Source organism: Trachypithecus francoisi, unplaced genomic scaffold (assembly GCF_009764315.1).
Source record: "Trachypithecus francoisi isolate TF-2019V2 unplaced genomic scaffold, Tfra_2.0 Lachesis_group5, whole genome shotgun sequence".
Taxonomy (NCBI): Eukaryota; Metazoa; Chordata; class Mammalia; order Primates; family Cercopithecidae; genus Trachypithecus; species Trachypithecus francoisi.
Window position 1 is genome coordinate 69366337 of NW_022681470.1, and position 22902 is coordinate 69389238.

Here is a 22902-nt window from a genome sequence, read left to right on the forward strand (position 1 = left end):
GGTTCCACATCTGTGGATTCAACCAACCTTGGATCAAAAATATGCCAGGGGAGGGAGGAAGAGTCTATACAGAATATGTACAGACTTTTTTTCAGCTCATTATTCCTTAAATAATATAGTGTAACAACTGTTTACACAGCATTTACATTGTGTTAGGTGTAAGTAATATAGACATGATTTAAAGTGTACAGGAGGCTATGCATAGGTGATGGAAATACTAGACCATTTTACATGAGAGACTTGAGCATCCTCAGATTTTGGTATCCAGGGGAGTCCAGGAACTTGTCCCCATGGATAATGCAGATCAACTGTATACTTATAAGTTTACATGTAGGACATTCTCTTCATTTAAAGAGGTCACTAGGACCTTAAATACACATCCCTTATTTACTCCTTTATTTATATATTTTGGAAGAAATCAGCATCCATTTGAAACAGATATATGTCATCAGTTCAAGAAAACCTGGTTAAAATTGTCCCAACAAAAACTTGGACCTCTTATAATAATTAAATTCAGAGTGACTGAGCAAACTACTGTGTTGTAGTACTCAGGGCATGATCCAAAAGTTACCTTGTCAGCCACAACTGTAGTTGCTGATGATGCAGTGCTGTAAGGTGGTGTGAATTTTTCCTGTGAACTTGTTTGTTTCTAAAGACGTTTTCATTTTTAAACCTTTAAGTGAAATTCTGATAGAAAATATCAGCATCTCTTACAGGGAGAATGCCAGGTGAGCAAGCTCTCACTGTAGGAATCAGAATGGACGTTATCATCCGTAGTGAGAATGGCAAATGGATAATCAACATCAGCCCAATTGCCAGACTGAAACATCACCATGACAGACTTCATTTGCAAGAATTCTTAAAACGGAGAAGCTGAAGAATAAAGTGGCCAGTGCAGATATTGTCTGTGCTTTTTACATTTAACAGATTTATTATGTGTTCTTTTTCTTTTCTTTTCTTTCTTTCTTTTTTTTTTGAGACGGAGTTTTGCTCTCGTTGCCTAGGCTCGAATGCAATGGTGTGATCTCAGCTCACTGCAACCTCTGCCTCCCGGGTTCAAGTGATTCTCCTGCTTCAGTCTCCCAAGTAGCTGGGATTACAGGTGTGCACCACCACGCCCAGCTAACATTTTGTATTTTTAGTAGAGGTGGGGTTTCACCATGTTGGCCAGGCTGGTCTCAAACTCCTGACCTCAGGTGATCCGCCCGTCTCAGCCTCCCAAAGTGCTGGGATTACAGGCATGAGCCACCATGCCTGGCCTATGTGTTCTTTTTCTTACAGATTGTTACTCATGTTTATGAAATATAGCAAAAAGATAGGCTGATCTTTTTTCAACCTATTTATATTTTCTGCTCTTTTTTCTCATGAGAAGATTCAGTGTTACTGTTTCACAAATGTACCAGAGTTGGGACATATTAAGCATCTACAAATGCAAAATATTTCATAATTTTTTAAATAATGAAAACCATGATTACCATCTTTTCTTACAGGATAACTACTATAAAAATGTTTTTGACCTATATAAAAATGTTGCATGTTTTGAACCTACAAGTAGGCCAACCAGCAGTACATAACAGCAGCTTCTCTTCTCTCATTTAACCGTTTACAGTATGGCTTACTCTTCACAACTGTTTTACCTTAGCTACCAAGAAACTTAGTAAAAACAAAAGCCCTTAAATATAGCAGTCAAACATCTTGTAAAGCTTTCTTGCATTTAATTAATTGTGATTTCATTTTTTAAATTTATTTTTTTAAATTTTTTTGAGATGGAGTCTTGCTCTGTTGCCCAGGCTGGAGTGCAGTGGCAGGATCTGGGCTCACTGCAAGCTCTGCCTCCCAGGTTTACACCATTCTCCTGCCTCAGCCTCCTGAGTAGCTGGGACTACAGGCGCCCGCCACCACGCCCGGCTAATTTTTTGTATTTTTAATAGAGACGGGGTTTCACCATGTTAGCCAGGATGGTCTCGATCTCCTGACCTCGTGATCTGCCCACCTCAGCCTCCCAAAGTGCTGGGATTACAGGCAAGAGCCACTGCTCCCGGCCCTCTGATTTCATTTTTAATTTTTCTGTTTATATTTAATCTTGTAAGCACTCTTGAATTCTTTTTGATTCCAGATTGTGTGGAGAGTAGTCAGTATATATGTGGTACATATATACTGTGGTAGTACCTTTTTCCGTTTTGCCTGATAGCATTACTTTCTGTGTTCTGTATCTTGCCTTCTCAACTTGCTTCTAATCTTTTGAAGGCAGGAAATCATCTCTTTCAGAATTTGCTTCAAAGGATTGTTGTGAGAGTGAAATTAGGGCATATAAAACACTTAGAATTGTCTTTGGAATGAAGTACTAACATTAGCAGTAGTACTGTATTTTAATATGGAGCACAGCAGACTGCTCAATAGACGTTATGTACTTAATGGGAAGGGTTTAGTAGGAAGAGATCTTTCTATATCATAATACCTAAAAATAATCAAGAATTGGAAACTTCTATTTTAACCCAGAGCCAGTGGAGTTGTAACATTAACTGCTTCTAAATACTGAATTTGGGAGAATTCAGATGTGACCTATCCCACCCAAGCATTATGTAATGCTGGGATATAGTTCTGGGGGAGAAAAAACAAAAACAAATTTAAATGCATCTTTAGGCTAAGAAATGGATTACTGAATGGATAAGCTATGAAAAACATTAATTTCTTTCTGGAGGAGGAGACCCAAGAGTTAGGTGCCCAGAAAAAGTCTTTTTTAAAAAATGTGTAACATGGGGCTGGGCATGGTTGCTCTCCCCTGTAATCCCAGCACTTTGGGAGGCCGAGGCAGATGGATCACGAGGTCAGGAGATGGAGACCAGCCTGACCAACATGGTGAAATGCCATCTCTACTAAAAATACAAAATTAGCCGGGCATGGTGGTGAGCGCCTGTAGTCCCAGCTACTTGGGAGGCTGAGGCAGGAGAATCTCTTGAACCTGGGAGGTGGAGGTTGCAGTGAGCAGAGATTGTACCACTGCACTCCAACCTGGGTGACAGAACGAGACTCCGTCTCAAAAAAAAAAAAAAAAAAAAGGGTAACATGTTCTTTTTTTTTTTTTTTTTTTTTTTTTTTTTTTTTTTTTTTTTTTTGAGACGGAGTCTCACTCTGTCGCCCAGGCTGGAGTGCGGTGGCCGGATCTCAGCTCACTGCAAGCTCCGCCTCCCGGGTTCACGCCATTCTCCTGCCTCAGCCTCCCGAGTAGCTGGGACTACAGGCGCCCACCACCTCGCCTGGCTAGTTTTTTGTATTTTTTAGTAGAGATGGGGTTTCACCGTGTTAGCCAGGATAGTCTCGATCTCCTGACCTCGTGATCCGCCCGTCTCGGCCTCCCAAAGTGCTGGGATTACAGGCTTGAACCACCGCGCCCGGCCCGGGTAACATGTTCTTAAACCTACTATGATTGTGCTTAACGATGGGGCTATGTATTGAGAAATTCATTATTAGACAGTTTTGTCATTGTGCAAACATCATAGAGTATACTTCCACAAACTTAAATGGTATAGCTTACTACACATCTAGGCTGTGTACAAACCTGCACAGCATGTTACTGTTCTGAATACTGTAGGCAATTTGAAAAGTAAGTATATGTGTATCTAAACAAGAAAAAGTACAGTAAAAATACGGTTTATATGGGACCACCATTACATATGCAGTCTGTTGTTGACAAAACTTTGTTATGCGGTGCATGACTGTATTTTCCAATCCTGAAAGTCATTTTGTGTCTTTTTTTTTGTGCTGGCCACAGGCTACTTAGCCTGTAGTGTTAGAAAAACAGACTTTCCATTTGTATTTCACCTTGAAATATATGCACTCATCTTCATGATTGTTATCTCAATCCATTTAATTCTACCATCAAGGTAGATTATTCATAAAAATGGTCATTATGATTCTTTTTTTTTTTTTTTTTGAAACATAGTCTCGCTTTGTTACCCAGGCTGGAGTGCAGTGGTGGAATCTTGGCTCACTGCAAGCTCTGCGTCCCAGGTTCATGCCATTCTCCTGCCTCAGCCTCCCAAGTAGCTGGGATTACAGGCACCCACCACTATGCCTGGCTAATTTTTTGTATTTTTAGTAGAGACGGGGTTTCGCCATGTTAGCCAGGATGATCTTGATCTTCTGACCTTGTGATCTGCCCGCCTAGGCCTCCCAAAGTGCTGGGATTACAGGCACGACCGCACGCGGCATTATTAATTCTTAAACATAGGCATGTTGTAGTAATTCATTATTTATGTCACTGTTAATAGCCAGCACCAATTTTGAACTTCTCCTTGTTCAGTAGACTGTTTTTCAGTGCAGTATCTTTATTCTTTAAATTCAGAGAGTTTTTTTAAGCATCAAGTAAGTATTTATTAACTCCTTATATACCCTATCCTAGATAAAAAAGAAATAAAAAGGAAACCCTGCTCAGTGAATAATCCTTGTCCTTGAGGAGCCTGAAATCTTTTGTTGGTTGATGAAAGAAACATCTGTTGAATATAGGCCTAAAGATAATGGGTACTCAAATACGTAATTGAGGTTGTGAACACTATAGATCATGAGAGGTGGGAGAGATCATTATATCCTGACCTACCTAAGGGAAATTTTGTGGAGAATGTGAGATTTAAGTTTGTTCTTAAAGGGCAAGTAGGATATGGAAAGATAGGGGAGGAAATCTAGTGAAGTATTTCAGGTAGGGAAAAGACTTTGAACAAACATACGGCCTTTAGAGATTAAGAGAACTGGTTTCACATTGAGGAGGTGGTAGTGGGAGGAAGGAGAGAAGAGGACTGGCTATATGAAGTATTCACATAATTGAAGTGGGATCTTGTGTGAGTTTGTATTACTATTAGCGTTAGGGAAAAAGAGTTAAAATATATCTTAAAACTCTGTTAGAATGCAGCCTCTCAAGGTATGGCAACTATTTCACCAAGTCATCATTATGGAATTCATATTAATTATAAAGATATATATTATAAAATAAAGCCATATATTAAGAATATAGATATCTTTGAAAATAGATAACTATAAGATACTACTGAATAATTGAGAAAACTATGGGGATTTCCTGTACACTATGGATTGAGAAGGATTCTTATAGCCCACATAGTCAACATGTATCTCATTTAGTGTGTAGTACATACATAAGCAGAGGTGTCCATCTCTAGTTTTCAAACTAAGTACTAATATCAAGCAGACATCTTTTTGTTAGTTGAAATAAATTATTAGGAGACATCATTTATTAATGGAAATTAAATGCACATAATCATTTTAATTTTAAGGGTAAAAAGCCCCAGAAGATTTAAGAAAAGGGCCATTCAAGAAACAACTGATTTTACAGAGAAGAAGCAGATTCTGCTTAGAATTACTAATGGCCATTTTGGGATAAAAAAAAGGTAGTAAACATAAGACTGCTGGTTATATGTAGCATGTGTGTTGGCTCGTGCTTCATTTTCACCCCCAATAGAATGAATTTTAATTCTGGGATAAAGACAACTGTTTGACATAATACTTAGTATTAAAAATAGCTGCAAATATAATTTTTTAAAATCAAATATTTTTAAATCAGAAATCAAAATATTCCCACTTAAGAACAGTTTCATAAAAGGTGATCCTGAATCAGGATGTGGTGGCTCACACCTGTAATCCCAGCACTTGGGGAAGCCAAGGCAGGCAGATCATTTGAGGTCAGGAGTTTGAGACCAGGCTGGCCAACATGGTGAAACTTCATCTCTACTAAAAAAAATACAAAAATTAGCTGGGCGTAGTGGTGCAGGCCTGTAATCCCAGCTACTTGGGAGGCTGAGGCAGGAGAATTACATGAACCTGGGAGGAGGCGGGGGTTGCAGTGAGCCGAGATCACACCACCACACTCTAGCCTGGGCAACACAGTGAGACTCTGTCTCAAAAAAAAAAAAAAAAAAAGTGACCCTGAATCAAAAACTTTACCAAATTGGTAGTGAAAAATGTCATATATGTCAATATTACGTGGACTCTGAATGCCAATCTTAGGATTATAGACTTTAGCCTTCATAAAGCAGAGAGTCATTATTGATTTTGGAATAGGAAGTGTTAATATAAGTTCTTTCTAAGTGTGGAGCTATCTTATTTTACTGGCATAGCCACAGATGAACTGCAGCAAATTCAAGTCTTCATATTTTTACTTCAAAAATCATGTGACTTTTGCTGTTCTTTATAATATATCCACATTTGTTTTATTGTAAAATTATTTAATAATAATTGACCAATGAAAAGAATGTGCCTTATGTCTTGTGACTTTGTGTGAACATGCTTAGAATACCTGACCTACTACGGTTCAGCAGTACCTTATCTAAATCAGCTTTTTTAAGGACAGCAACTTGAATATAATTGAAAGGTAATTTTACTAGCTTCCTGCCCTGGAGTTAATTACAAACCGTAGACATTCTTGATTAAGTTATCATCTTTACGAAGATTTCTGCCTGTATCTTTATATAAAGTATGTACTGGTTTTGAATGGAAGAACAGTTCTGTATATTATGAGCTAAATATCAGTTGAATATGATTTTTAAATTTTACTCTCAGGAGTTCAGTAATCTTAAGTGATTGAGCTAATTGAAGTCCTTGTTTATAGATATGGAAGTTCAGAATTGAAGTTTTATGGTTTTGAAGCTTAGAAACAAAAGGATTTAACATTTGTTAGAATCAAATCGATACGATGTGTCCGTATTTTTGTAATAAGTAGAATATAAAACAATAAGCTTTTTTAAATCGAGACTTGAGTCTCACTCTGTGGCTCAGGTTGGAGTGCAGTGGCACTATCTCGGCTCACTGCAACCCCTACCTCCCGCGTTCCAGTGATTGTCCTGCCTCTGCCTTCCCAGTAGTTGGGATTACAGGTGCCCACCACCACATTCGGCTAATTTTTGTATTTTTAGTAGAGATGGGGTTTCACGATTTGCCCAGGCTGGTCTTGAACTCCTGACCTCAAGTCATCCACCTGCCTCAGCCTTCCAAAGTGCTGGGATTACAGGCATGAGCCACCACACTGGCCCATTTTTTGAGTACCTATTATATGCCAGGCATTGTATTAGATACTAGAAAGAGAAAGAGAAGTAGAGAGATAAAAAGACAGAAATAATTAGATAAATAAAACTTGGTTTCTGCATTGATTGATTGAGACGTCGTCTCTGTTGCCCAAACTGGAATGCAGTGGTGCGATCTCGGCTCGCTGCAACCCCAGCCTCCCGGGTTCAAGTGATTCTCTTACCTCAACCTCCAGAGTAGCTGGGATTACAGGCACGCACCACCACGCCCTGATAATTTTTGTATTTTTAGTAGAGACAGGGTTTTGCCATGTTGGCAAGGCTGATCTCAAACTCCTGACCTCAAGTGATCTGTCTGCCTTGGCCTCCCAAAGTTCTGGGATTACATAGGTGTGAGCCACTGTGCCTGGCTGTTGTTTCCTGCTTTTAGTTGAAGGGTGCTGAATATGTAAAATATAATTGCTGTAAAGCACAGTAAATACTATAATAGAGATATGCACCTAAAACATATTTGGGTAAAAGTGGATAAACCAACCAATTTAGCTTCAGTACCATAAGGAAAGCTTCTGAAAACTACTCCAGCCTGGGCGATAGAGCAAGACTTTGTTTCAAAAAAATAAAAATTAAAAAAATAAAGAAGGGACTTATGCTGAAACTTTATAAGTAGGTAGTGTTCCCGGGGTGGGAATGTGGGAAGAAAGGCATTCCAGACAGAGGAAACATTGTGTAACCTTCAGGGAACTGCAGAGAGTATGGTTTAATGAAAATGAAAAGGCATGTTGGAAAGGTTAAGAGATGACTCTTGACAGTAGACAGCTGCACTTTGTATACAGCCCAGAGGAGTTTGAACTTTATTATTTAATTGTTAGAGTATCATTGAAAAACATGGAACTTGAGCACACCGACTCTCATTTTAGCTAGATTTTGAAGTTGTTTGGAGGGTATGTCAGGAGTGGTAATGATTATGGGACCAGATAAGAGGAGCAATTAGAATATCATTGCTGTAGTCCAGATGAGGCATGGTGAGAGTCTGAAATGGCAATGGGAGTGACAAGGATAGATTTCAAATATGTTAAAAGACGTTGAATCAATAACATTTAATGATTAGTTGGGCATGGTGGCACATAATCTCCACTACTCTGGAGGCTGAGGCAGAAGGATCAGATGAGCCCAGGAGTTTGAGTCTATCTTGGGCAACGTAGCAAGACCACATTTCTTTAAAACAATTTTTTTAATGATTGATTGTGAGTAATGAGAGAGAGAGAGGAGTCCAGTATGAATCCCTGAATGATGGGGTTAGATGGGCACATTTCTCACTAGATTTTTGGAAGAAGTTTTACATATGTGAATAGCTTCTATAAAATTAATAAATACATAAAAGTAACTTCTGAGTAGGTTATTTCTAAGTTTTTCTTTATTTTTATTTATAGATGCCACTTCAAATGAACAACAAGATCTTTTCTGTCAGAAGTTGCAGCAGTGTTGTATACTGTTTGATTTCATGGACTCTGTTTCAGACTTGAAGAGCAAAGAAATTAAAAGAGCAACACTGAATGAACTGGTTGAGTATGTTTCAACTAATCGTGGTGTAATTGTTGAATCAGCGTATTCTGATATAGTAAAAATGGTAAGCCTCTAGACTTATGTTCCTCAGATGTATGTAAATTTAAGATCTGAGGTATAATAATGGATTAATGAGACTAATTTTAAATAAATGTACAATACATCCCCCAAATTTTAAAAAATAGTTCATTTGAAAGATTATCCCATCCATTCCAATGATACCATCATTGCATATACAAGTTTGGGAGTTGAGAGAGTCACAGTGGCTGGTGGTTCCCATATTGGATAGTGCAGATCTAGAGCTTAAGAGAAGGATTTAGGCCTGGGATTATACAGATCGATAGGTAATTAATGTCATGGAGGTGAATAGTTACTGAGAACTTTTATTTTTATTTATTTATTTATTTATTTATTTTTTGAGACGGAGTCTCACTCTGTAGCCCAGGCTGGAATGCAGTGGTGCAGTCTCGGCTCACTGCAACCTCTGCCTCCTAGGTTCAAGCAATTCTCTGCCTCAGCCTCCTGAGTAGCTGGGATTACAGGTGCCCACCACCACCACGCCCGGCCAATTTTTGTATTTTCAGTAGAGATGGGGTTTCACCATCTTGGCCAGGCTGGTCTTGAACTCCTGACATCGTGATTCACCCACCTCGGCCTCTGAAAATGCTGGGATTATAGGCGTGAGCCACTATACCCGGCCATTACTGAGAACTTTTAAAGGGGAAAGGGAAGACCAATGAAAGACTAGGGATCTCCACATTTAAGTAGTGGGTAAGGGAGTCAGGTATAACACTTTAATTGAAAGTCAGGATCTTTAAGAAGTTAATATAAATAAATGGAATATCTGATGTGAAAAAAAACTACAGCCAACTTTATTGAAGTAAGATTGTTTAGGACTCTTGCTGTTTATTAGTAATTCAACCTTACTTTCTATCAAACAGTAGGATTTTGTTTAGTATTTGTGAATTTTTTTTTTTTTTGTATTTTATTGTATACTAACAAAATATAAACATTTAGTCCAGTGCAGTGGCTCGCTTATGCTTGTAAACCCAGCACTTTGGGAGGCTGAGGTGGGAGAAACTCTTGAGGCCAAGAGTTCAAGACCAGCCTGGGCAGCATAGCAAGGACCCATCTCTACAAAAAGTACTAAAAATAAAAATAAAAAAATTAGCCAGGCATGGTGGCATGAGCCTTTAGGCCCAGTTACTCAGGAGGCTGAGGTGAGAGGATCGCTTGAGCCCAGGAGTTCAAGACTGAAGTGAGCCATGATCATCACTGCATTTCAGCCTGGTTTGACAGAGCAACACCTTGTCTCTAAATAAATAAATAAATAAATAAATAAGTCAATCAATCAATCCAGTTGGACTAGTTAGATTGTCACCGAGTATATAATTTAAACTTATAGGCCGGGCACGGTGGCTCAAGCCTGTAATCCCAGCACTTTGGGAGGCCGAGATGGGCGGATCACGAGGTCAGGAGATCGAGACCATCCTGGCTAACACTGTGAAACCCCGTCTCTACTAAAAAAAATACAAAAAACTAGCCGGGCGAGGTGGCGGGCGCCTGTAGTCCCAGCTACTCGGGAGGCTGAGGCAGGAGAATGGCGTGAACCCGGGAGGCGGAGCTTGCAGTGAGCTGAGATCTGGCCACTGCACTCCAGCCCGGGCAACAGAGTGAGACTCGTCTCAACAAAAAAAAAAAAAAAAACTTATATCAGGTATTGAAGCTAAAAGCAAATATAAATATAACCTACAGTTGCCTTCATTTCTTTCCCCTTGCCTAATATATGTTCTTGGGGAATAACCAAATGTGTAGTAGGAAAGATAAGTTTGGCTCTAATATAGTAGTTGGGTTTTCTTTCATCACTCTGTAGTAGAAGACCTCTCAAAAGGAATTAGGAAATTTCGATTGTTGAGTTTTTTTTTTTTTTTCTTTAAAGAGAATAAAAGCCTTCAATTTTTTTTTTTTTTTTTTTTTTTTGAGACAGAGTTGGCTGGGCACAGTGGCTCACTCCTGTAACCCCAGCACTTTGGGAGGCCAAGGCAGGTGGATCACCTGAGGTCAAGAGTTTAAGAACAGCCTGGCCAACATGGTGAAACCCCATCTCTGCTAAAAATACAAAAATTAGCCAGGTGTGGTGGTGGGTGCCTGTAATCCCAACTGCTTGGGAGGCTGAGGCCGGAGAATTGCTTGAAGAACCTGGGAGGCGGAGATTGCAGTGAGCCAAGATTGTGCCACTGCACTCCAGGCTGGGCGACAGAATGAGACCCTGTCTCAAAAAAAAGGAAAAAAAAAAAAAAGAGAGTCTGTCTCTTTTCCCAGGCTGGAGTGCAGTGGCGTAATCATAGCTCACCACAGCCTTGGCCTCCTGGGCACAAGCTATCCTCCTGCCTAAGCCTCCTGAGTAGGTAGAACTACAAGCATGCACCACCATGCCCGATTAATTTTTTCATTTTCTTTTTTTTTTTAGAGGTAGAGCCTTGCTTATTGCCCAGGCTGGTCTCAAACTCCTGACCTCAAGCAGTCCTCCTGTCTCGGCCTCCCAGAGTGCTGGGTTTACATGCATGGGCCACCATGTCCAGCCTCAAAAAAATTTAAAGATTAGCTATAGAGAGAACATTAATCAAAATGAAATTGGCTTAAACTCCCACAGACAATAAAAGGAAGTGATAGTTTGAGAACATAAATATTAATTACTGATGGACTTCTTCAAGTTTTTTTTTGTTTTTTAATCATTTAAAAAGTTCAGGGAGAAAAAGCAGTATTTCCTACTGTTACTGATTTCAAATGGCTTATATTCAATAATTTTTAGAGTTGGGAATTAATCCCTAAAATTGTTGACAGATATTGAAAGTCTCAAATATTTGAGTCAAATTTGCTATATACTAATAAATTATGGGATTTAATTTCTTTGCCCAAGTAAAAAGATGTGTGTTTGTTGTTGCTTTCTTAAATTTATTTTTATTTCTGTATGCACATAGTAGGTATATATTGTTGGTTTCTTAAAAATTTATGAGTACTTAATTTAATATCTAAGTAATACTTGAATCATCTTACCCATTTAGACTCTTGAAGCTCTTACAGTTAATTTTATTAGTAGCTACAAGGTTAACTTTTTCTTTTACTACTGACAATAATAAGTGTGATCTCAAGGACAAATTCTATGCTCTTGTGAGATATATTTATTTTCAGATTTTATCGATGGCTTGCTGCTACTCTTTGTGAAATTGATGTCCATCAAACTGTTTATTGGCTTTGCCCTCAAGTACTAGCATTGAGTTTTGGCTGATGAAATTTTAGGTTATTCTTATTAAGTCTTATGGTTATAGTAATTGACTATTAGCAGTAATTTGTGTACCAAAGATGCCACTTTATAAGAATAGTTGGAAATTTGCTTGCAATTCCGTGTCTTATCCTCTGGAATAGTTTATCTCAAAATGATCAGCCCCTTAGTAGTTGGGCCTTAAATATTTATTAAACTACTTGGTCTATCAGTCTGTTCATTATTCTTTAAAAAATTGTAGACTGAGACCACAATCTATCCTTTGCTAGAGAAAAAGGATATATATTACCTTAGTACTAAGATAATGCAAAACATGAAATTATAAATACTGTATTTCACTGGATCTAAAATGAAGAACATCCTGATTTCAAGGTGGTTAATATGTTTTTTAAAAGTCTCAAAGTAGATGAAATACAGTAAATTAAATCATCAAGAAGTATTATAAACACATTTATAATAATAGTGAAGGCATTCTACCCTCGCCCACCTCTCCCTTAGTGTGGTATGTATGTATAAGAATGGAGATATTTTACCAAACTCTGAGTTATAAGGCAAGTATAGAATATGGCCAGGTTGGAATATGGGAGGAATTGTAGAAAGAGGAAATGAATAAAATTAAAGATAAGTAGAATTAGTAACTTTTTCCCTCGAATTCCCTTTACTCCCTTCCTCTATATTCTCCTTTTCCCTTCTGTCTTTCTTTTTTTTTTTTTTTTGGAGACAGGGTCTGGCTCTGTCACCCAGGCCGGAGTGCAGTGGTATGATCTTGGCTCACTGCAACCTCCGCCTTCTGGGCTCAAACAATTCTCCTGCCTCAGTCTCCCCAGTAGTTGGGACCACAAGTATGCACCACGACACCTGGCTAATTTTTATGTTTTTGTAGAGATGGGGTTTCACCATGTTGCCCAGGCTGGTCTTGAACTCCTAACCTCAGACAGTCTGCCCCCTCGGCCTCCCAAAGTGCTGAGATTACAGATGTGAACCACTTCGCCTGGCCCCCTCTTTCTTTTTGAGTAAAATTCGGAAAGAACAATTTATAATTTAAAGAAGATTAATCCAGAGGCTATCTGTAATCTTCAGGAGCTTAGGTCTGAGGAAGTCAGAGTTACTGGATAGAGAAAAGAGAGAAACAAACACCTTTGTATCTTGGAGAGGTTTATAGATTTTGAACTAAGCTTACAGCTATAACTTTTTTCTTAAAGTGATCTTTAAAATATTTCATTTTGAATTGTCGAATTCAATTACACATACAACAAAGAACATAAAATTATTTTTTCTTTACAGATCAGTGCTAACATCTTCCGTACACTTCCTCCAAGTGATAATCCAGATTTTGATCCAGAAGAGGATGAACCCACGCTTGAGGCCTCTTGGCCTCACATACAGGTATGGAACATAATTACGTATTGGCAGTTTTTATATTTATGTTATTCGGCAGAAATCATGGTTTTCTCATTTAGATTCTGAGTGTCTGTGTAAAATATTTAACTTTTATGGTTTTCTTAACATTATTTTCTTTCATGCAAATACTGTTTTTCAATGTTTTTTCATTGTAATAAAATACACTTAACATATATTTACCATTTAAACCATTTTAAAGTGTACAATTCAGTGACACAAAGTACATTCGCCATGCTGTACAACCCATCACCACTCTTTAATTCTATAACTTTTCGATCACCCCAAATGGAATCCCCATTGGCATTTAGCACTCACACCCCGTTCCCCTCTCTTTACAGCCCCAGATAACTACCAATCTGCTTTCTGTCTCTGGATTTGCCTATTCTGGTATCTGCATATAAATGAAATTATAAAATATGTGGGCTTTTAGCCGGGCGCGGTGGCTCAAGCCTGTAATCCCAGCACTTTGGGAGGCCGAGACGGGCGGATCACGAGGTCAGGAGATCGAGACCATCCTGGCTAACACGGTGAAACCCCGTCTCTACTAAAAAATACAAAAATCTAGCCGGGCGAGGTGGCTGGCGCCTGTAGTCCCAGTACTCGGAGGCTGAGGCAGGAGAATGGCGTAAACCCGGGAGGCGGAGCTTGCAGTGAGCTGAGATCGGCCACTGCACTCCAGCCCGGGCGACAGAGCGAGACTCTGTCTCAAAAAAAAAAAAAAAAAAAAAAAAAAAAAAAAAATATGTGGGCTTTTGTTTCTGGGTTCTTTCAGTTAGCATAATGTTTTCAAGAATCATAAATGTCATCTATGTCAATACTTCATTCCTTTTTATGGATGAATTATTCCATTGTATGGATATACCACATTTGTTTATCCACTTACCAGTTGATGGACATTTAAATTATTTCCATCATTTGGCTATTCTGAATAGAGCTGTTATGAACAGTTCTATATATAAGTTTTTGCTTGAACCAATAAATTTTGATACATTATGTTTTCCTTTCTTTTTCTTCTTTTTTTTTGAGACGGCATTTGGTTCTGTCACCCAGGCTGGAGTGGAGTGAAGTGGCGTGATCTTAGCTCACTGCAACCTCTGCCTCCTGGGTGCAAGCCATCCTCCCACCTCAGCCTCCTAAGTAGCTGCAACTACAGATGTGTGCCACTACACCCACTAATTTTTGTATTTTTAGTAGAGATGGGGTTTCACCATGTTGCCTAGGCTGGTCTCGAACACCTGAGCTCAAGCAGCCCACCCACTTGGTTCCCAAAGTGCTGGGATTACAGGTGTGCACCACCACACCTGGCTCAAAATATTTTCTAATTTCCTAAGTGATTTTTCTTTTGACCCATTAGTTATTTAGGAATGTGTTAATTTCTACCTATTTGTGACTTTCCCAGATTTCCTTGTTATTAATTTCTAATTTTATTCCAGTATGTTTAGAGAATATACTTTTTTTCTTAAAGTTTTTCTTTTTTACTGGCTCTATAATTGCAGAATGGAGAATATATTTTGTATGATTTCAATCCTTTTAAACTTACTGAGACTTATACAGTGGCTTAATATACAGTCTGTCCTGGAGAATGTTTTATGTGTGCTTAAGAAGAATGTGTGTTCTGTTACTGTTAAGTACAGTGTTCTGTAGAAGTCTGTTAGGTCTGGTTGGTTTATGGTGCTGTTTAAGTCTTCTGTTTCCTTGTTAATCTTCTGTCTGTTCTGTTATTTTAAAGGGGGACTGAAGTCTCTATTATTGAATTGTCTGTTTCTCCATTTCTGAAAGTTCTTGCTTCATGTATTTTAGGACCCTGTTGATAAGTGTATATAAGTTTATAATTGTTATATATTCTTTATAGATGGCCCTGAAAAGGTCCTTTGTCTCTAGTCACAGTTTCTGTGTTAATTTTGTCTGATACAAGTGTAGCCACTCCAGCTCTCTTTTGGTTACTCTTGGTATGATATATCTTTTCCATCCTTTTATTTTTAATCTATTTGAATCTAAAGTGTGTCTCTTGTAAACAGCATGCAGTTGGATCATGTTTTAAAAATAATTTCTACAGTCTCTGCCTTTTTGATTAGAGTGTTTGACCATTTATATTTAATGTAATTACTGATAAGGTGGGCTTTACAACTGCCATTTTGCCATTGGTTTTCTGTGACTTATGTCTTTTTTATTCCTCCACTTTTCCACTACTTTTTTGTGTTAAATAGGTGTTTTCTAGGGTGCTATTTTCATTCCTTTGTTTCTTTAACTATATTTAACTATATTTTTTGACTTCCTTTCCTTCCCTTTCCCTTTCCCTTTCCCTTTCCTTTCCTTTCCTTTCCTTTCCTTCTTTCTTTCTTCCTTCCTTCCTTCTCTCTCTCTCTCTCTTCCTCTCTCTCTCTTTCTCTCTCTCTCTCTATCCTGGGGATTACAGTTAGCATTCTGAGACAATCTAGTTTGGTTTAATACTAACCTAATTTCAATAGTATACAAAACTTTGGCGCAGTATACATCTATTCACTCCCCACTTTTTTGTGGTATTGTCATACAAATTACACCTCTACACATCATATGCCCACCAACACAGTTTTACAGTAATTGCTTTATGCAGTTGGCCTTGTAAAGGAGGAAAGTAAGAGTTAAAAATAAAAATACATTTATACTGTCTTTTATATTTACTTGTATATTTATCTTTACATGTGCTCTTTATTTCTCTTTGTGGATTTGAGACACTGTATGGCGTCCTTTTATTTCTTCAAAACCCTGAAGGAATTTTTTTTTTTGAGATGGAGTCTCGCTTTATTGCCCAGGCTGGAGTGCAGTGGTGTGATCTAGGCTCACTGCAAGCTCTACCTCCTGGGTTCACACCATTCTCCTGCCTCAGCCTCCTGAGTAGCTGGGACTACAGGTGCCTGTCACCACACCTGGCTAATTTTTTGTATTTTTTGTAGAGATGGGGTTTCACCATGTTAGCCAGGATGGTCTCTGTCTCCTGACCTCGTGATCTGCCCACCTCAGCTTCCCACCTGAAGGAATTTCTTTAGTATTTCTTGTAGGGCAGGTTGGCTAATGACAAATTCTTTCAGTGTTTATCTAGGAATGTCTTAATTTCCTCTTCATTTTTGAAGGAGAGTTTTGCTGGATATAGAATTCTTGGCTAACAGTCTTTTTCTTTCAACATGTCATGCCATTGTCTTCCTATGTCCATGGTTTTCTGATGTCAGGTTAGCCATTAATCTTACTGAGGATTTCATTATGTATGTGAAAAGTCATTTTTCTCTTGCTGCTATAAACATTATCTCTTTAAGTTTTGTCAATTTGATTATGATGTATCTAGGTGTGGATCTTCTTGACTTTATTCTACTTGTTGTTTATTGAGTTACAATTAGAATTCATTATGTAAACTAATGTTTCATAATCGTTATTTTTGGTCATTATTCAAATATTTTTCCTGCCCTTTTTCTCTCATCTTCTGGGACTCCCATTTATGTGTATGTTGCTATAATTGCTGGTGTCCCACAGGTCTCTGGGGCTCTGTTCAATTTTCTTCATTTATATATGGATTCTAGGTATTAATGCCAATTAATTTGCTGATTTTTTTTTTTAAATTTTGCAAGTACTTATATTTTGTAGTGACCTTTACATTTTCTGTTATTATAAAAAGATGAGAGAGGCTGGGCGTGGTGGCTCACGCCTGTAATCCCAGCACTTTGGGAGACTGAGCTGGGCGGATCACCTTAGGTCAGGAGTTCAAGACCAGCCTAACATGGAGAAACCCGTCTCTACTAAAAATACAAAATTAGCTGGGCATGGTGGCACATGCCTGTAATCCCAGCTACTCAGGAGGCTGAGGCAGGAGAAACGCTTGAACCCAGGAGGCAGAGGTTGTGGTGAGCTGAGATAGCGCCATTGCACTCCAGCCTGGACAACAAGAAAGAAACTCCGTCTCAAAAAAAAAAAAGATGAGAGAAAGAAAATTATATTTTATATCATTTGAGATACTTTATGCAATATTCTGCCTCATTATTTATTTATTCATTCTGTGTAGCACCTATACATCCAAACAAGATGGAGAGGAGTCCTAGGATTAGTGAAAACTGATAACAATTTTAAGATCTGTCAGCACATTAGAGCTTACAGAACTAGAAAATCCAAAGTGGTAAATTATTTTTTAATAGAACTGTACACAAGTTTATATGAAATTTTGTTCCATAGTTGGTGTAAAATTAATAATGCTATATTTGAAATGCAAAGGTTTTACAAATTCTCATTAGCTGATAAGTTGATAAGCTGATAATGAAAAATTCTCATTAGCTGGTTTTTTAATCAGATGTAGTTGAATGGTCTGAAAGAGACTCCTTGGTCTTTGAATTTTTAAAATTAAAGAGTTTTCATTAGGATATATTTATATGCTCGTGGAAATTGAGCCAAGTAGACAATATGCTTTCCATTTTTAACTGGTATGATTTGAGGTTTTATTTAAATTCCCTGAAACCAGTGGTTCTTAACATTTTAGGAGGTGCTAAGTTGCTTTCAGAATATGATTTTTTATTTTTTATTTATGTATTTATTTATTTTTGAGATGGAGTCTCACTCTGTTGCCAGGTTGGAGTGCAGTGGTGTGATCTTGGCTCACTGCAACCACCACCTCCCGAGTTCAAATGATTCTCCTGCCTCAGCCTCTTGAGTAGCTGGGACTACAAGTGCTTGCCACCATGCCCAGCTAATTTTTGTATTTTTAGTAAAGATGTTGGCCAGGCATGTCTCAAACTCGGACCTCAAGTGATCCATCCACCTTAGCCTCCCAAAGTGCTGGGATTACAGACATGAGCCACTGCGTCCATCCCAAAATATGATTTTTGAGAAGTAGTTCTCTCTCAAGACATATTCCCAGAGATACAAGAAATTCTCATTCATCTATGGTCCCTTGATTAAAAGGCTCTGCCCCAGATATATATGTTTATAGTTAAAAAATCCTTCCAAAAACCAAAATTTCTAGAAACCAAAATTTGGCATTCAGTTTTTAAATTTGGCAATTAAGTGGTCTAAGGACATCAGAAACTGATACTGGAGTGACCTGATTTATAGGATTTGTCAGTACATGTAGTTACATTATTAATCATCTTAAGTTTTTTTAGATGGAATATTAAAGCTACTCTGACAGATTATAGGGAATTGTAGCACTGAAGAAATTTGCTCAATGAAAGTTTCTTCTGCTGTTATAATGTGTGCTTAATTCACCTGGAATTCTTTTGTTTTGTACTAACAGTTTACATTTTACATTTAGCTTATGAGATCCTAGATACTAGAAATTAATTTGTTATGGTGGAAAATAAACATTAGTTGTTAATGAGGGAGAGTAAATATAAGTAATCTCAAAACCTTTCAAGCCTTTGTTTTCCCCCCCTTTTCATGAGTTTTCTAAACATGTGCTAATAAAAGTTTATCTCTTTTTACTTATTCTTACACTGTAATGGAAATACTAATGAGCAATGGAATAATGGAATAAAAAGAGATAAAGGAACACAAAGAAGGTCATTTCAGTATTAGGGGATAGGTTATGTCTTCTCATTTATTAAGTGTAGTATTATATGGTAACTTAATGTACAACAGTTTTAAATTATTTTCTCATTTCTTTCCTAAGTATTATTGCTTTCTATTGAGGACTAACAATATATTAATTTTCTGCACTTTTAGATAATTAGGACACTTGGCTGCTGTACTAGCCTGGAATACAGGCAGATTGTATATTTTCACTTTCTTTTATTAATTACTTTAGTGGCACAGATAATTAAGATTTAATTGTGTAGGATAGTGCCTAGAACATAGACCTTTTTAGGAATAACTTGTGTTTTAGGGATTAGAGAGCTTTTCTGTCTGGGCAATATAATTAGAAATTTAAACTGGCAACATACATGTTTTACAGTGTACACCTTTATATTCAAATAACTCTTGGCCATATACTATATTTTAAATATTTTCATGGGCTAAGAATCCAAAATGGTAGGAATCATAGCCTAATGCACCAACTTTATAGGCACAAAAATAAAAAGGAATATCTTTTATATAAGATTAAGAAATACTTTTATTGCTTTGGCCTTTTTAATTGTGAATAGTTATTATCTTTGTAGTTCTTATGAATAAAAGAGCAGAGGAAAAAAACGTAGGCTGACTGTATTTAAACTATTCAAGGTTTATGCAGAATCTATTGTTTTCACAAGGATTACAGAGAAAAACAGATTCTTAAAAAACTAAGATTTTGTTAATGTTTACCTTACCCTAGGCAATGTTCTTTTTGGGTGCTTAATATGTAATATATAGTTGAGTATGCATTAATTTTTATATGAATTCTTTTATATATTAAATCAGGTAAAAACCTTATTTACGTTAGTTTCCTCTTAATAGAGGTTGGAAAACATTGGTCACCTGCCTCTTAGGTACTTGTAGATCATTAAAGTTTGCTTCTCAGTCTTGGCCTCTCTGAACCAAACATTTCTATTCCTTTAGCTTTTTGTATAGGTCTTATTTTTCAGATACTTTAATCATCCATGCTGTTTTCTGTTGGAACTTCTCCCAAGTCTTTTTAATGGTGAAGACCAGAATTTTATGTTTTATTTTAACTCCTTTAGGAAAGACATGGTCAGAACTGAGTAGGAGGGTAAGATTACACTCCTCAATTCCCTATACTTTTTAGTTATCTTTCATTTTTTAGGGTATTTTTGGTGTACAGAAGTAGAAGGACTAGCCACACATTGAACATAGGTGAAGTTTGTTGTTTTTATTAGTGAACTGAATTCATTGGTGAAGTGTGTGTTTTTCTTTGCAACATTGTTTCTTAGATTCTTGGAGCAAGTTATTTGTATAGAAGACCATAGAAAGCTGGGCGCAGTGGCTCACACCTGTAATCCCAGCACTTTGGGAGGCTGAGGCAGATGGATCATGAGGTCAGGAGTTCGAGACCAGCTTGAACAACATGGTGAAACCCTGTCTCTACTAAAAATACAAAAATTAGCCAGGTGTGGTGGCTCACGCCTCTAATCCCAGCTACTTAGGAGGCTGAGGCAGGAGAATGGCTTGAACCCAGGAGGCGGAGGTTGCAGTGAGCCAACATTGCGCCATTGCACTCCAGCCTGGGCGACAGAGCAAGACTCTGTCTCAACAACAACAAAAAAGAAAATAAAAAAGAAAACAAGACCATGGAAAAACTTCAGTGATTACATAGAAACACAACCTCTTAACAAATGTGATTTCCATTCATTCAGTAAGCATCTATTGTGCGTCAAGCATTTTTGTAAACATTGAGGGTAAAGTACTGAACTAAAGCAAAATCCCTTACATACTAGCAGAGAAGAACAAAATAATAATAAAATAATTGGCATACATTCTATGTTAGGGTGTGATACATTTTTAAAAATATAGGATGGGATATATAGAGAGTGACACTGGGACAGGATAAATTTTATAAGTTTTATAGAAGCATAATCTCGATTATTCCATTTTGAAGATTTCCAGCTCTGTAGATCACTAGTGTTTCTTCTACCTCTATTTGGGATAACTATTCAATAATTTTTTTTTTTTTTTTGAGATGGAGTTTTGCTCTTGTTGCCCAGGCTGGAGTGCAATGGAGTGATCTCGGCTCACTGCAACCTCTGCCTCTCAGGTTCAAGCGATTCTCCTGCCTCAGCCTCCCAAGTAGCTGGGATTACAGGCATGTGCCACCATGTCGGGCTAATTTTGTATTTTTAGTAGAGATGGGGTTTCTCCATGTTGGTCAGGCTGGTCTCGAACTCCCGACCTCAGGTGATCCACCCGCCTCAGGCTCCCAAAGTGCTGGGATTACAGGTGTGAGCCACTGCACCCGGCCCTCAATATGTATTTAAGTAACTTTTTGTCATCATCTCTTTAGTGGTGCTAAGTTGACAGCATAACAGCATTTTGCTGCTAATTTTGACTGATAATGTTCACTGTGTCAGGTAAATGATATAGATGAAAACTATGAAAGAAATTGTATGTGGTATTCGTGAATGGCACAGGTTTCAATTTATATATATGGTTTAGAGAATTCAGTTTGATTTGTAGCTTGATGTCATAAAAGTCTCCCATAGGACAGGCTATTACTCTGAAAACTATTAAGCCTTAGGCCCTATATTTCTGATGAAGATCTTAAGAAGGGAGAGTAGATAGGCTAATGCATGCTACATTTGGCTCATGTTTAACCTGATCCCACCTTATGATGGAATCTCCAGGGATTTGCATAAAGATTTGGAGTCTATAATTCCATACCATCAACCTGTACTCTGCACTCTCTTCATCTCAAGCCATGCTGCTTAAAAAGACAAAAAAAAAAAAAAAAAAAAAAAAGCCAGGCATGGTGGCTTACACCTGTATTCCCAGCACGTTAGGATGCTGAGGCGGGTGGATAGCTTGAGCCCAGGAGTTCGAGACCAGCTTGGGCAACATAGTGAAACTCTGTCTCTAAAAATAAATAAATATATATATTTTTAAATCAAGACATGCTGCTACCTTTCTATAAAATAAAAGCCATCCTCTTCCTGAAGATCCAGAATCGAAACAAATACAGGGCTCAAGTTGCATATCCTCCTTAAAGCTTTTCCTACCTTTTCCACAGTGATACAGCCCTTTTCTAAATAGCTCCTGCACTTATAGTCTGTGCCACGTAATATAATTATTGTGTAGTGAATGGCCTTTTTGAGCCATACTATCCCTAATGTCTGTTCATACTATACGTAGCCCAGTACTGGACATGAAAATAGGCACTGAGTGAGTAAGTTGTGCCATTAATGAAACTGCATAGCAATCCATGAGACTGTGCCGACTTTTCAGAGGACTCTGTGATCAGTTTTGTGTATCTTTTTGCATGTGTATACCCCAAAGCAAAATTATCTGTTATCTTTATTGTTGTTTGATTAGAAAATTGTCTATGAATAAAAACTTAAATTGCTATCAAGTTTTATTTCTTGTTATATCCTTAATTTATAATAAACACAAAATATTAGGTAACATTAGACCAGATAAGCATCACTCCTTTTCCACAGTTGGGCAGAGATACATCAGGCAAAACTGTATTTGCTCAGATCCCCAAACCATTGTTAGCCATAGAATGTTACCGAACTCACTGTAATAAAAATGTGTTGTTACTTGGTGAATGATAAGGCCTAGATCTGGTAGTGCTTTTGTTTGCTATAACGTCTATTAATTTAGTGTAGCAATCTTTCTTTTCCCTTTTCTTCCTTCTGCATCAAATCTAACTGGCTACCTAAATGTTTATTGAATGACTGTTTTTGCTTTGGGATAGAATCCTTTTTAATTTTTAGGGTGTTAAATTGATATAGTATTGTTTAATAGCTAATAAGATACATTTTGGTCTAAGTTTCTGCCTTTTTATAGCTATTAGGTTACAATAAAAAAACTTTAGTCATATTTGCCTTTCTCCTTGAAAGCAGGTGTGATAGTGACAAGCTGAACCAAATATTTAATTCTGATTTGTGGTAGCAAATGCACATTTCCTATTACTTGTAGGTTGCTTGGCACTTTTATAGAAGGCCTGCTGTGACTTCTAGTTTATTTGCTGTGGTTGGTACACAGGCATTTCTTCCCTAGCCCTTTACTTATGTAATTTGGTTC

General features: G+C 37.6%; 1 protein-coding gene across 2 annotated transcripts in view; it reads left to right on the forward strand.

Annotated features, from left to right (window-relative positions):
* The window catches only part of PPP2R5A (protein phosphatase 2 regulatory subunit B'alpha), a 78411-nt gene that overhangs the window by 34569 nt on the left and 20940 nt on the right, over nt 1–22902 (forward strand). For both annotated transcript variants that reach the window (XM_033198674.1, XM_033198675.1), the window contains exons 2-3: nt 8459–8655; nt 13159–13260. In XM_033198674.1, the coding sequence (XP_033054565.1) occupies nt 8459–8655; nt 13159–13260 (299 nt within the window). The remainder of the gene's footprint in view (nt 1–8458; nt 8656–13158; nt 13261–22902) is intronic.